The sequence below is a fragment of the Triplophysa rosa genome, linkage group LG2, assembly GCF_024868665.1.
Source record: "Triplophysa rosa linkage group LG2, Trosa_1v2, whole genome shotgun sequence".
NCBI classification, from domain to species: domain Eukaryota; kingdom Metazoa; phylum Chordata; class Actinopteri; order Cypriniformes; family Nemacheilidae; genus Triplophysa; species Triplophysa rosa.
This window is the reverse complement of record NC_079891.1, coordinates 31989376-32004522: the sequence shown is the minus strand read 5'-3', so window position 1 is coordinate 32004522 and position 15147 is coordinate 31989376. Positions and strand designations below refer to the sequence as shown.

Genomic DNA, 15147 nt, shown 5'->3' with positions numbered 1-15147 from the left:
GATAAATATTTATTTTTTAAATGACCACATTAACTATAACACTGACATCACATCTAGAAAAAACCTGACAAGAAATATTACACATTACACCCATATAGACAAAAATAGACATTTTATTATGCATATTAAGAAAAATACAATTGAGATTTTTGTTTAATACAATTTAATTACACATTATGGTAGTATCTGTTTTCTATGTGTGTTTATAAATGTTCCCTGTATAAAAACGTATAAAAATTCCCTGTATTATTTTATGTTGGGGTAAAAAATAACCCGGCAATGTATTCATGAGATTGGCACATTTTTTAACACATTAAAAAGTATATTTTATGTCGAAAATGTGTATGCAATGACCGAAGACAAAGATATTACATTTATAAAAGTTATTCTAACGAGCACATGCGACAGTAAACGAACTCCATTGGTACATTTATTTCCTAAATGTACATTTTTCTGTAAACCAAAACTTTTCTTTCAAAAAATAAATGGAGCATTTTGTTAAATAAGATTTTCCTTTAAATTTGATGAGAACTGTCATTTCTGTCGCATTCTGATGCAGACTTGCATCAAGCTCCCCCTTCCGTATGAATATTTGTTACTATGTTGCTATATTGTTAAATATTTGTGTCATAAATAAATAAAAAAAAACACTGACAGTTACTCAATAACAGCACAAAAACACCGTTCTTCCTTAAGCAACAAGAGGGCTCCTCATTAGGTGACGTTCCACGAGCTGATTGGAGCGCCAGAGTGTTATGTTAATGAGGAGGCGGGCTCGTGTGAAATGAGTAGGTGACGTCAACTCTCATTCCGCAGAGAGCGAAACAAACATGGCGGCGGAATGGAGCGGTAAGGGGTCCACGCTGACGTTAATAGTGTTATTTTGGTGTAAAGTATGTACGAACGAAGCGCAGTCCTGGCGGAGCGACAGCCGGATCCTCGGCATGCGGCTGGAGAGCAGCGACAAGCCCGCCACGATCGCCGATGACGGGATCATACAGGTAACCGAGGAGAGCAACATCCTGCTCAGGTTCTACGGACTGCAGATCAACAATGACACCTGGTCGCAGATTAAGTTCACGGATCAGGGGGAAGACAGCAGCAGCTCTGATTCGAACAGGACTTGTGCTGATTTTACAAAAGACATGTCCATCAGCCCCGTTATGACGGTCAACAGCCAGGGCACATCTGGAGTGCTGGGTGTCAAAATCAAACCACTTCGGAAAAGTGAGACCCATAGGGATTATGGCTTGTGCATCAGACACAACCGAGATGGAAAGTGGTACCTGCTGGGAGAGGACGATGGGAAGTTACGTGTGGTGGAGGAAAAGAAGTCTCTGCTTCCCATTTGGCTCCAGGTGATCTTGATATGCTGCCTGTTGGTGCTGTCAGGTATGTTCAGTGGTCTCAACCTGGGTCTCATGGCGTTGGACCCCATGGAGCTGCGAATCGTGCAGAGCTGTGGCACGGATAAAGAAAAGAAGTACGCGCGTAAGATCGAGCCCATTCGGAGGAAAGGCAACTACCTGTTGTGTTCGCTTCTCCTCGGCAACGTCTTGGTCAACACCACGCTGACCATCCTGCTCGACGACCTCATCGGCTCCGGTTTGGGTGCCGTGGTGGCGTCGACCATCGGCATCGTCATCTTCGGTGAGATCGTTCCTCAGGCTCTCTGTTCTCGCCATGGCTTGGCGGTAGGCGCCAACACCATCATGGTCACCAAGTTCTTCATGTTGTTGACTCTTCCGTTGTCCTATCCCATCAGTAAGCTTCTAGATTGCGTGCTGGGGCAGGAGATAGGCACCGTGTACAATCGGGAGAAGCTGGTGGGGATGCTGAAGGTGACCGAGCCGTACAACGACCTCGTGAAAGAGGAGCTCAACATGATCCAGGGAGCTCTGGAGTTGAGGACTAAAACGGTGCAGGGCATCATGACACCGCTCGGTAACTGCTTTATGATCAACAGCGACACCGTCCTGGACTTCAACACCATGTCGGAAATCATGGAGAGCGGGTACACGCGCATCCCTGTGTATGAAGAGGAACGCACCAATATAGTGGACATCCTTTTTGTGAAGGACCTGGCGTTCGTGGACCCAGATGACTGCACCACCTTGAAAACCATCACTAAGTTCTACAACCATCCGGTGCACTTTGTTTTTCACGACACTAAGTTGGATTCCATGTTGGAGGAGTTTAAAAAAGGTATGTGGCTTTTCTTTTTCTTGGCACTAACTCGCACGCACTCAAATGTTACAGTAAACTCAAAAAAAAAAAAAAGATGAGTTTTTGCAGTATTTGACCTCTGGTGGTCTTCTCGCCGTCATTTGTTTTTTGCACTAATGTGAAGGAAAACTGTGAACATTTCAAAACCAATAGGGAGGAGACGCATCCACTTCGGATTCGTAGACAAAGTCTATTTGGTCCTGTTCCTATCGCAAGCTCACAAAATCTCTCACACACCCCCTCTCCCTCCGGGCCTTTCTCTCCTCCACAGACTTTCAAGGTCAGGTATTGGCAGTCTCATTTCTCTCGCCTTCTCCCATACTGTTTGGGGAGGTTTTGTTCCCGTTAGGCAGAAGGTTAATGGAATATTTTTCCAGTAAGGCCTTAATCCCCGTGCTGTTATCCATAACTGTGATGACTGCCTTCAGTTTGGTTGTCATCGAGGACTTGGTTGGTTAATTGCTTGGTTTTACCAAAGGTCCTCTAAAAAGGAGGTGTGAGCAGAAATATACGACGGTTTTTATAGAAATTGAGGCTGTAAAATACTGAGATGACATTTGTGTGTGATTAATTGTCTGTTAGAGTTCATTATATAAGTCATGACAGGGTAAACCTAAACCATCATGGATTGTTTACTGTCAACAGATTTTCACTCGGGATGAATTGCAGTTCACACTGTGGAACAAGCAATACAGTACAGCAGGTTTGCATTTTAATTTAATACGCACGAGAAAGAACACTCGTAGATGAGACTCCTGTAACATCTCAGTCATTTCTACTAGACAATGGAGAGCATGGAGAATTTTTTTGGAATTTTCTCCTGACAAAACGACACATATCGTGCCAAGGTATCTTCTTAGAAATAAGTTTGTAGGTAAGCAAATAAATGAATGAATATGTAAGTTATTGTTCATGTTTAATCCAAGTAGTAATTTTAATCATTGGCAGTCCGGTCAGATAAGTTAAGGAAGAATTGTAAAAATATATCACAGCTGATGTCATGTCTGATCCTCTGGGAAGGAAAAGTCAAGTCGGGAGCATTGCATTGTGGGATTCAGTATTCTACAGAATGTGTTTGATTTGTAAACATAGTCAGAGTTCACGTTCTCTTGCCCTTTGCTAAATAGTGCTCCGCGATAGAAATAATCAGATCTTAAACGCATATTTATCTTATGACTCAGTTAAAGTACTTTATTGTCATTGCACAGGTACAACAACATTGTTTTTTGAACTCTACAAGAGTTCATTCAATTTAAAGGGATAGTTCACCCAATTCGTTCCTCATTTATTCACCCTCATGTCATTCCAAACCTGTATGACTTTCTTTCCTCTGCGGAACACAAGAGAAGATATTTTGAAAAACTTTGGTAACCAAACACCATTGACCCCTGTTTACTTCCATTTAGGGACACAAAACAACCAAGACATTTCTCAAAATATCTCATTTCTCAAGAAAGAGTCATATACAGGTTGTGAACAACATAAGGTAAATAAAGGACTGATTTTTATTTTATTTTTGACGGCTGATGAATTTAAATGTATGATCATTAAACAGAACAAACGAACAGATGTATATTTAAAAGGTATGTATAAAAACATAACAATACACGCATGTAATAAGAAATATGCAAATAGAACATGGATCTATTTCAATATTTATTATTAAGCTGATAACTGCTCATATGGATCCATATGGATTTCAATCCAAAGTTGTTGTTATTCTGACAATTTAAATTAGAAACAATTTGCCATTTGTAATTTTAGACCTTTATATGCAAACTAATTCCCAATATTTAAAGCACATTAACACTGTGGGCTGTTCAGTGGTTACGTTGCTCTCCAGATTTTGGGTGTGGATCTATCACATGGCGCTGTGGTAACAAAATGGGTTGAGCTGTGTGTTGTATGGTGTGCGAGGAGTGAGGGCGTAAAGAAGGGCCGTAACCACCCCACACAATGGGGCGAGACGTATTCAGATTTGTTTCTTTAGGTAAATTTAGCAAGTGCACGTGACTCCTGTTGCAATGCAACACAGTTCGGCTGAGTCACTGTTTCAATGTGTGTACTGAATGGATTGTATTCATCTTTATTGCACATATCCTCAAGCCTTTCCTCCTAGTCAGCCCCTGAGAATCTCTGATCCCACCATTAAAAGCACAATCACACAGAGCGAAAGAGACATTTGCTTTATTTTGATGGTCTTGTGCGAAGTGGATCGGGCTGGCTCTGTTAACAGGAATGAAAATCAGGGGGTGAACTGCATTTCAATTTTTTTGGATAATCAAACGTGCTATCGTGCTTGTTTGTTTGGGTTTGCTGGAATATATTTCCTGGACGGGTTTTGGGGAGAACGGGTGTGAGAAACGTGGGCTGGACGATTCCAGAACCAATGGGTTTTGGTTATTACCTAATTCACATACCTCACATATTTGTGTTGATGATTTTCTTTATTGTGAAATATGAACACTATAATGAGTAAGATTTAAGACCAGCTGACTAGAAGTCTATTTGTATTATTCTTCAAAAAAAAAAAAAAAAAAAAAATTCAGGTTGCACCCAAGATATTTAAGGAAACTAAAGGGATCATGTTATTTTTTATTTCTTAACATGTTTATGGATTTATAGGCATTTTGGGGATTATGTCTGAATCTCTATTCTCTGAAGCCTGGGCCACCAAGTCATATTCATGTCGAACATTGACTTTTTCCACAAAAATATAAATCGCTGGTTCTAACTTTACATGCTAACATTTAGTTTTAAATTATCGAAAACCAATTTAACACCCGATTTTAACTCTTTCTTTTGTAGAATAGAAAAAAAGATTCAAAATAAAAATAACTTTACGTGGGCCAAACTTAACTTCCGGTAGACCTCTGTAAAGAATCAATAACTATTGAGTAGATTTATTGTAATTTAAAACAATGAATATACCATAAAATATTCATATAAATTATTATTAATGTTAATTAAATATAAAATAAATTGTTATATTAAAACCAAACACAGACCAGAAGTTAACTTTGGGCCAGGCACGTGCTTCCCCTGAAACCTTCTATAACACGTATACTTTAAAGTGGTCATATGGCACGGCTAAAACGAATATTATGGTTTGTTTTAGATGTAATGCAATGTGTATACACGATTTAAGGTTAAAAAACGTTGTATTTTCCACATACCGTGCATGTTTGTATCTCCTCTTTGCCCCGCCTCTCTGAAACGTGCAGACTTTTTACAAAGCTCATGGCTCTGAAAAGCGAGGTGTGCTATGATTGGCCTGTTAACCAGTGCGTAGTGATTGGTCGAATACTGCAAGCGTGTGACGGAAATGTAACTCCTCTTACCATATTTGGAATATCAGGTTCCAAAGCAATTGTACTGACAGGTACACCCACCTTACTTGCGTATACATTTTGGCGCTCTTAGTCAAATCATACCACCAACTGACGTAGATTTGTGGGGGTGTGGTTACACGAGGCGTTTCAGGCAGGTCTGGGTGAGCGTTCGCTTTTAGATAGAATAAATCTTTTGTTCCGACACTTAAATTATGTGTCTAATACATGTAGGGCTGGGCGATATATCGCGATTCATGCTAATTATACATGTCTAAATCGATTCGATGTTTTATGCACAGCTCTTCCATGTACGGCTGTTTGATCAGTAGGAAGTACTGCTCGTCTGCTCGATCTAAAATCACTACGAGATTGAGTCGTTTATAACGTGTATTTGAAAAAGCAACACTCGTCTATCATCATTACTATAAATCAACTTTATTATCATGAAAATACCTGAAAAGGTTTGAAGAACAGCGATAGAATATGACCACAGGCATTTCCTGAAACTAAGTGTTCTTCTGTTTCCCATATTCGGAGTTTCTGCGCAAGAGCGCCCTCTGGCTTTCGGATGTGCCGGCATTTAACCGTAAGTCATTGAGAAACTGGGAGCATAAGAATCGTACGATATATCGCCCAGCCCTAAATGCATGCATGGGCAACTTATAACACACCAAAGACACATATTCGCGCCATATGACCCCTTTAAGCATCTGCAGTGTATTTTTCTGCCGGCTACAGACAGACAGACCGTTGATATACGTCGCGCAGCACTGATGCAACTGTGAGGAATATCTGGAGTTGTTTCTTATTACTCAAGGGACCACGGCTCAGTTTAGCACAGTGACTCATGGTGATGTAACGCCTTGATGTGAAATGAACTATGTCATTTTCCTCCTCAAACAATTTCCTTAATTAGACATTTCTGTAGGGCATGGTCCTTGTTGAAATGTTTTTTTACAAGTCTTATGTTGCAAGCACTTGTTGACTTCTCATAGTTAAAGATTTGAGATTGTTTTTGCCAGTACCGTTCTGATGACACGTGCGTTGTCAGGATATTTAATCTGTTCATCAAAGATGAATGATCATTTGAGACAGAAATGCTTTGGTTTTGAACGCATCGTATATCGTGACTTGAACATATCAGTCAGGCCTGGCCACACCTGTAATGCATCAATTATTCGAGGTGTGACGGACGAAATAAAAAAGTGACCCAGCAGGTTTACATCAGCACGTTTCCACCCTGTGTTTGGGCAGACATGTGCGTGCCCACATAACATGATTTTGTTGTGACTGTTATGTGAATCTGATTTTGTATTCATTCCATATGGCCATGAGTTGATTAACTTTTCGTTGTAACTTCAAGTTACAAGTTAATAGCATTTTAAGGCAAACGAAACTTCAAACTTTGTTGTCAAACATTTGAGATTGCGTACTGCTTTCCTTTTTATTTTTAAAAGGAATTTTTGAACTGTATCTTTTTTTAAGATAACTTACCCAACTTTAACTATATCGTTTTAGATCCAAGTCTGTGATGTGAATGCTTATTTAGCAGTCAGCTAAATTTTGCTCATATAAAGCCTCGGGAGACCACTCCAGTTTTGCATTTGAAGGGTTTTGGTGCAACGGTGTTTCATGCATTCTGACTTCTTTACAATGTTAAACGTGCTGTCTTCTCGTGCTTAACATGGTCAACTTGTCAAAAAACGAGTTTGGCGTATTACGTAGTATTTCTGTGCTCGATACACTCCCCCAGCGATCGTACAGGTTTCAGAAAGGTTTTTTTGAACATATTAAACTGTTTTGTAACAATTTTTCTTAGTCCCTTATTGGACAATTCTCCTGGAAAAGCACGCCCACGCGGCAGCAAGGAGAGCAGGAGAAGGAGCATGCGCAGACGTCACTTTCACTTGTGTGCAGGAGAGAGAGAGAGAGAGAGAGAGAGAGAGCATACGTTCGCGAAGTTCAGGTGTTTGTTTGTTCACTGCATTTGGGTGATGAATGTTATATAAACGGTGGCTATAACGCTGGATTTGGAGATCGTTTTAAACTGATAGATGATGCCGTCCCAGCGCTAAAAGTTGCCGGACATGAACCGCATGCGGTGAGTGAAACTGATGTCTGTGTTCTGTTGGCGCACGTGCTTTGGTTCAGCTTGCCTAATCCCCCCCCCCCGCACGCGCCGTATGCTTTCGGAAATAATCGTACAGCTGTATCTATCTTTTATAAATGTGATCAAACTAAAAACTCTTCGAAGATACGAAGTATGCAATACTATATAGGTACTCAAGATTAATATGAGATTGGCAGAAACCGTGTGTGTTAGGGCCGCTTTCGAAATCACCCAACAGCAATGTTAACGACTAAATACGCATAAAAGTTGCGAAATAATCAGGCTTATTCCATCATAAATTCATTTTTGAACTGATCCTAAAATGCATGTGAAAACATTAGTATTGTGTTGTTAATACATGAACAGTATTCAAGATCTGCAAACATTGCATCTTTCTTGTTACAGAAACACAAATCACAAGAGTGGTCTCTTAATTTTATATAAAATTAAGTATGTAGTGTTGAACTAGCTGTTAAGGAATCAGGGTGCATTGACAGAGAGAGAGAGAGAGAGAGAGAGAGAGAGAGAGAGAGAGAGAGAGTTTTAGCCGTAGGGGTTGATGACTCTGCATGATTTACAAATGGAGTTAACATTTACAAGTAAAATGTTTTTGTTTTGATTTAGGAATTCATGATGAGGCTTAAATTAAAGTACTTGTCTGCATGCTTTTGGTGTGTGTGTGTGTGTGTGTGTGTGAGAGAGATGTATGAAGTGATATCTGTGAGACGCAGAATTAGATGTGTGTGAATTGTTTCTCTTATTGTCACTGTGATTTTGGCTCATTTCATCCTCCTGCAGCATAACGGCGGCCCGCTGGGACATCTGCTGTCTCTTCTGTGTTTTAGAGTCATGCACATGTCTTACTCTGATTATGCTTCAGGGAAAGATTTTTCTTGCTTGTATATAAAAATCAGCTATAAGAAAATGAAATTTTGATTTTGTGCATGTAAACACACTCGCTTATTCTACATGTCTCTGAGCCAAAGACACTCGGGAGATTCTGGAATGTTCTGCTTTGCTAAGTACAGTCTTTATTAGCTACATCCTGTCATGGGCAAATTTCTTTCACATTACAAACAGTGAGATAACCAGAGAAGTTTAACTCTTCACTTCCTGTCCATTAACAAAACCATCTTAATACTTGGGCATTATTTTGTGTACCTTGGAGTATGATGAAAATACCACAGCCGATATAAAGTACCATGTTACCTTGTTTTGGACATCATGGTACAATAATAAGAAAGTTTCTTGTACATGCAGCACCATCATAATACTGTGCTATTTGTAAATGCATTTTTTGTATACATGTGGTACATGCAAATACCGCAGATTATGAATGATAGGTTCTGATATCATCACTGTACCATGTTTTCTTACAGTGCAGGGCTCCAGACTAACTTTTTTTACAAGGAACACTGTAGCCCCTGACTGAAATTTTTAGGAGCGCAAGTGAAAATTTAGGGGCACACCTTAAATCAGCCTGCAATGCAATTAGTGACATTTTTCCCAAAAATAGCTGTATTATTGACAAATGCATTTATAATAAATAGACTCAACTCACAGAGATTAAAATGTGCAGTTTTATTTTCATTTCAGAGGGATGTGACATTACTCAATACCAGGGACATACGGAATCTGCTGTCTTTTTGATAATTCTGTGCTAAAATTTTGAAAAAATCTGCAAGATTCTGTGGAACAGTTTTAAATGCGTTTGCCGTTTAGATTTGTACAGAAATGTAAATATGTGTAAATGTGTTAAAATAGTTTTAAAATACTACCTGTCTATGCATTTAACTGCAGGTGACAGTGGTTTGGTTCCTTACAGAGAAGCTTTAAGTGCTAAGTAAAGAAGAGACTATTTAAACTCTGAATACACCAGACCAAATTAGTACTCTGAATTATTTTGAGTCAACAAAAATGTCATTTTGTATGGAAAAGTATATATTTTATTGTTTATAGTGTTAAAGCAAAACGAAAGGGCTCGTCTTAATACGTTATTATGATGATTTTATTGTGTATTAAGGACACTTTCACAACACAATGTAAAGATAACTTCACATAAACTTAACAAGAGCATTCGCCTGTCGTTCATTCTTGTTGTGAACGGATATAACAAAAAATCCAAATTGGCAGGTCGCACATGTGCGAGTACTTGTAAAAAACGCTCGCGCTAGCTCAAAAACTGGTAGCAAAATGCGACCATTGAGTCGCAGTCTGGAGCCCTGCAGTGCATTCATATTCATCTTTTTACACTATGCTGTATGCACATATGTATTGGCATTGAAACGTTATATTGGAAACGATATTAAATGTTAATATAATAAGTTAAAGGGACGGTTCACCCAAATAAAAATTCTGTCATCATTTACTCACCCTCCAGTTGTTCCAAAGCTGTATAGATTTCTTTGTTCTGATGAACACAGGGAAAGAATATTTGAAAGAATTGAAGTTCTCGGCCACCATTGACAACCATAGTAGGAAAAATTACAATGGTAGTGCCCTAGAACTGTTTGCTTTCCTCTCCAAAATATCTTCTTTTGAAGAACAAAGAAATTTATTAAGCTATTTTCCCTACTACTTACAATACAATCATGTTGAAATTTTGCATAGCAGACTTTGTTTTGCCCTTCACGGCTTTGGCTTCTTATCAATATTTATTACGTTATGTCTACGCTTTACTACTGTATTGAATGGGTTTTATATTTTAAAGTGTAAATGCCCTGGCTCTTTGCTCCAGTGCCACAATAGGTTCTGTTAACAGTTACATTATATTTACATTTATTCATTTAGCTGACCCTTGCATCAAAAACGATTCAGAGAGCATTTATTTATTTAAATGATTATTTTTTATTATTATATGTAAACCGTGTTAACCTCCAGGCTATAGCGGGCACCACAGTCCTGTTTTTTTTTTTTGGATATGACAATGTTTTTTGTGAATATGATACTATGGTATTAATCATTGTCTCCTTTTGCAGGTAAATCACACTTGGCAATCGTTCAGAAAGTGAATAATGAAGGAGAGGGAGATCCGTTCTATGAGGTGCTGGGATTGGTCACCCTGGAAGATGTCATTGAAGAAATCATCAAATCAGAAATCTTGGATGAGTCTGACCTTTATAGTAAGTGGACAGTGTTTGGAAAACAGTTTTTTAATGTGGTTTGTGGATATGTGTGCTGTTATAGAGAAAGCATCGCAACTGTTGAAACTTCAATGAAAACTTCAATGAGATGCTTTTTACTGACACGCTTCCTCTTGCTGTGCCTCGTCTGAAACCATTTTACGTGCCTTATGGTTTCACTCTTCTTACGAAATCAAAAAGACATCCTCTCAGCATTTAAAATGCTACCAGTGCAGTTCTTGGTGGGGGGCAGATTTTGTTGACCTTTTAATACCATGTTTTGACTACTAGTTTATGCAGTATATAATATGTGTCACATAATGTATAGTAAATACAGCAGTAAAAGCGTAATATTTTTATTTTACATTAACATTTTGTTTCTTTGCAGCTGATAACCGCCACAGAAAGAAAGTGGCGCACAATAAGAACAAACGTGATTTTTCTGCTTTCAAACAAGAGAGCGAATCTAAAGTCAAGATCTCCCCTCAGCTGCTATTGGCTGCTCATCGTTTTCTCGCAACAGGTAAATAACCAATCGCAGCCCTCCGCTCACTGTCAGTACACCTTAATTTGGTTCAAATTGTGAATTGTTAATATCAATTTGTTATATTCAATGCAACATTAATAATTAAAAACAATTTGTTTGATTTGTTACAGAGACGCACTTAAATATTTTTTAAAATATTTAAAACAGACACTTTTATTCTGCAAATAAATAAAGTGAAATATTGCATTTTTAAATTTGGTTTATTTGATAAGATACGTGTTATGCTGACAAACTGCACCTATAGCAACTTGCTGTAATGAAATTACTTTGGATAAAATTTACCAGTAAGCGTCAAGTTCTCAAAAACAAATACACCTGACTGAAATTTGTGCATTAAAAGTTTGAGACAAGCGCATACAATTATTTATTTTTTCATAATGTGTTTGAGGTGGAATTGTTTGTAATTACAAAGCTATTCTATTTTTATTAGTCTCACTGTGTTGTGCTTGGAAAATTGCCACCTCACAAAAAATACAGGTACAGGCATCGGGATCGGTGATTACCAGAAAAAAATATCGGTACCCGTACCCGGCCTTTAAAAAATGGTATCGGTGCATCCTTAATAAAATTTAATCGCGTGTCTTTTTTGTCTTTCTGTGTCTCTTCAGAGGTTAATTTGTTCAGTCCGTCTCAGATCTCCGAAAAGGTTCTTTTGCGAATTCTTAAGCACCCCGATGTGATCCAGGATATCAAATTCAACGAGAACGATAAGAGATCGGCACACCACTACCTTTACCAGCGAGGCAAACCCATAGACTACTTCATTCTCATACTGCAGGTAACACCATCATCTGATGCTCTTCGAACCCTCCTGTTTTCTCTCGGGTCAGGAACTGAAAGGCTCCAAAAGCCAATTAGACAAACAAGCTGATTTAAGACCACAGGCTTTGGCTTACAGCATTACTTTATGGTTGATCCTGCTCGTTTTATAAACAAATTAGTCAAAAACGAAACTTTTGGATAAATGAACCAAAGTTGAACCAATGAGGAACCAGTTAAGGTTGCGTGTGCGACAGGAAGTTGCACAGTTTGAAGCTAAACAAAACTGAAACATGCAACAGGACAAAAGTCTCACGAATTGGACTTTTTCCTGACCTCATTTCAGCTGACATGTTGTGACTTGCATGTCTAGTGAGAAAGGCATCCAAAAATTAACAGCAAAGTTCGTTGTATATACCGTTTTATACTGTCGAACAAGCTGGTTATGTGACATACCAGGGTAAGTTTAAGGCTAGGTTATCTGATAACCTCAACTTTTGGTTCCAAAAACAGAGGTAACTTTCTTGTTAAGTAACCATAGCAACTCACTCTCTGAAGATAACCTGCTCCGGAGCAGGTTAGGTTCCAGGGTTTGTTCATTTTAAGGAAAGAGGTTGTCTGCGCATGTGTGCGCTTTTGATGAGCGTCAAGTGGCCGCGGAAGCACAGATTACGTATAATATATGATAATTTTACAGTATTAAGATGATTACATTTCCAGTCACACCCATTGCGATTGAGCATTCACAACTGATTTTATGCTAATTTTATGCTATTTAACCATTTCAAATAAAATAATTTTTAAATAAAATAATCTTTAAATAAAATAATGTGAGCTATTCTTAGTAAATTTAAGGCTTTATGTGTTTACATTGAATACTGTACATACTTTTAATTAGGTTTATTATTAAATCTCCAAATATAATTAGATGCATAAATAAATAGTATGCACACCTTACAATTCTTGTAACTTCAGAACAATTTATTAAGCATTTGGATCTGAATACTCTTCCCCACTAACCAGGTAATATTTGATGCATCTCAGGGCAGTTGTGGTGTAATGGTTTGAGAGATTTATAGCCCAAAGGTTGTACGTTTGATTCCCAGTCTGGCAGGGCTGATTCCCAGGATAAGTTTAAATATAGGTTATCACCTATGGCATAGTGTTTACAGATTTAATGATATTGAAAGGCCTTTCTCCAAATTACAATTTGTTATTAGTTTTTGAAGATAGGCCTTTTACACCTCATTTAACATTTGGAAATGCATGGCCATTTAGCAAACTAAGTCAAAAGAAACATACAAACAACGAAAGAAAATGTGTGTGTATTTGAAAGGGATATACTGTATATTTGGCTACATGACATATTGGACATATTGGACATGTGACTGGGCCTAACATTTTAAACCTCTACCTCTGTCACAGCAGACCTTCATCCTCTACTGCAAATGAATTATCATACATAGTGTACTGAAAAGCGTGAAAAGCCTGAAAAGCGTGTGTAGTGTACTGAAAAGCATTACACAGGTTTTTCCAATTGACAACTGTAGCCGTTTCTACAATTAAAAGAGCAACTGTTGCAAATAAAGCTGATACAATACAAAGTCAGTTTTCAGAAAACCAAATAAAGGTAGATTTACAGGAGCATACAGAGAAGGAACAAAAACGAGGTTTAATACTGCCTACAAAATTAGCAATGCGATCAAATACATATACACAACACAATTTTGGTAAAATACCATGGTAGACACGTTAAAATAACAGTTGCAAACCTCTCAACAAATCTACACTTTATGTAACTAAGATAGATAGCTATGATGAGTATATATTTTAAATATTTCAGTATAAAAATGGTACATATCTTGACACTATTTTTATATTTAATTAAATAATTAATTTATAGTCTTATACACATACAAATTTAATTATATAATTTTTATGGTTTTTAATCCCGCACTTTATAAACTGATGCAGATTTAAGTCTTCGGTGAAAAAACTCTCTGATTTATAACGTTGTTTTACAGTCAAAAACTTTGAGCTTCCGGGCCGTTTCCATGGTGACTCGTGAAATCTGTGATCCATTGGCAGTGTCTTCATGTTGTTTCTGTGAGCGCGCGTTAACTCTGGGTATCTTTTGTGAGGTTGATTAAACTTACTCTTAAAACGTGTTCTGGAACCGACATTCACGAGTAAGCACGGTTTGGGTTAACCAACCCAGAGTTCAGGGTTTAGCTGACGGTAAGTTAAAGCCACAATATGGAAGAATTTTGTTTGTATCCAAAAATCACTTGCACAGTGTGATATATTTCATGCAGTTGTGTACTTGCATTATCCCAAATGTTCCCAAGAATGTGCAAATCCAGAGAAATTCCTATTTAAAATAATGGCCCGTCCCTTGTGACTTAATATCCGCTGCTCTGCACTACCCTCAGTTTCTGGTTATCAGAAATAATCTACAGGCACCCTATTATTTGCGAATGTGTACCGGAAGTTAAGGGCAGTCCACGAACGCGTGCATGCGCAGTAACCTTTGTTTATCTTGTTGCTTTGAAAGTGTCTATATTTTAAGAAATAGACCATTAAAGCTACAGTTTGTAAAAACCGCCGCTAGAGGGCGCACGATCAAAACAACAACAATGCCGTAGCTTGATGAAGCTGTGAAGGAGCGTGGAATGATGGGATCTGTTGTCATCAACTCCACCGCTGATGGCCATCAATCAGACGGGTACGAGAAATCATGTTAGAGGATGAGGTAAAGTTTTATAAATGTTGCGAATAGTTGTGGTCCATAAATAAGTGACTGCTCCAAACAAGTTAGTGGCTTGCTAGACGCTAGAAATACTTCCGCATTTGTCCACAACACTGTTGTCATGCGGTTTCTACGTCAGTGAAGGCGGTAACAAAGGGTAACACGGATATGACGCCATTGACAGGCGACTGCACAGCCCCCGTGTCACTGTTTAGAATGCCGATTTTCTCACGATTTACAAGTAGTTGGAAACATTTGAGATATTGTAAGTACTCAGCTGAGCAAAATATATAACACTAGCC

At 38.3% G+C, this 15147-nt stretch overlaps 1 protein-coding gene across 2 annotated transcripts in view; it reads left to right on the top strand.

Moving 5' to 3' along the window:
• Positions 1 to 420: 420 nt before the first annotated feature.
• Positions 421 to 15147, top strand: part of LOC130571534 (metal transporter CNNM4) — a 29445-nt gene continuing 14718 nt past the window's right edge. The window contains exons 1-4 of one of the 2 annotated variants that reach the window (XM_057362580.1): positions 421 to 2205; positions 10647 to 10790; positions 11179 to 11313; positions 11946 to 12115. In XM_057362580.1, coding sequence (XP_057218563.1) covers positions 831 to 2205; positions 10647 to 10790; positions 11179 to 11313; positions 11946 to 12115 — 1824 coding nt within the window. In that variant the 5' untranslated portion in view covers positions 421 to 830. The remainder of the gene's footprint in view (positions 2206 to 10646; positions 10791 to 11178; positions 11314 to 11945; positions 12116 to 15147) is intronic. The other variant, XM_057362591.1, reaches the window with a different exon arrangement.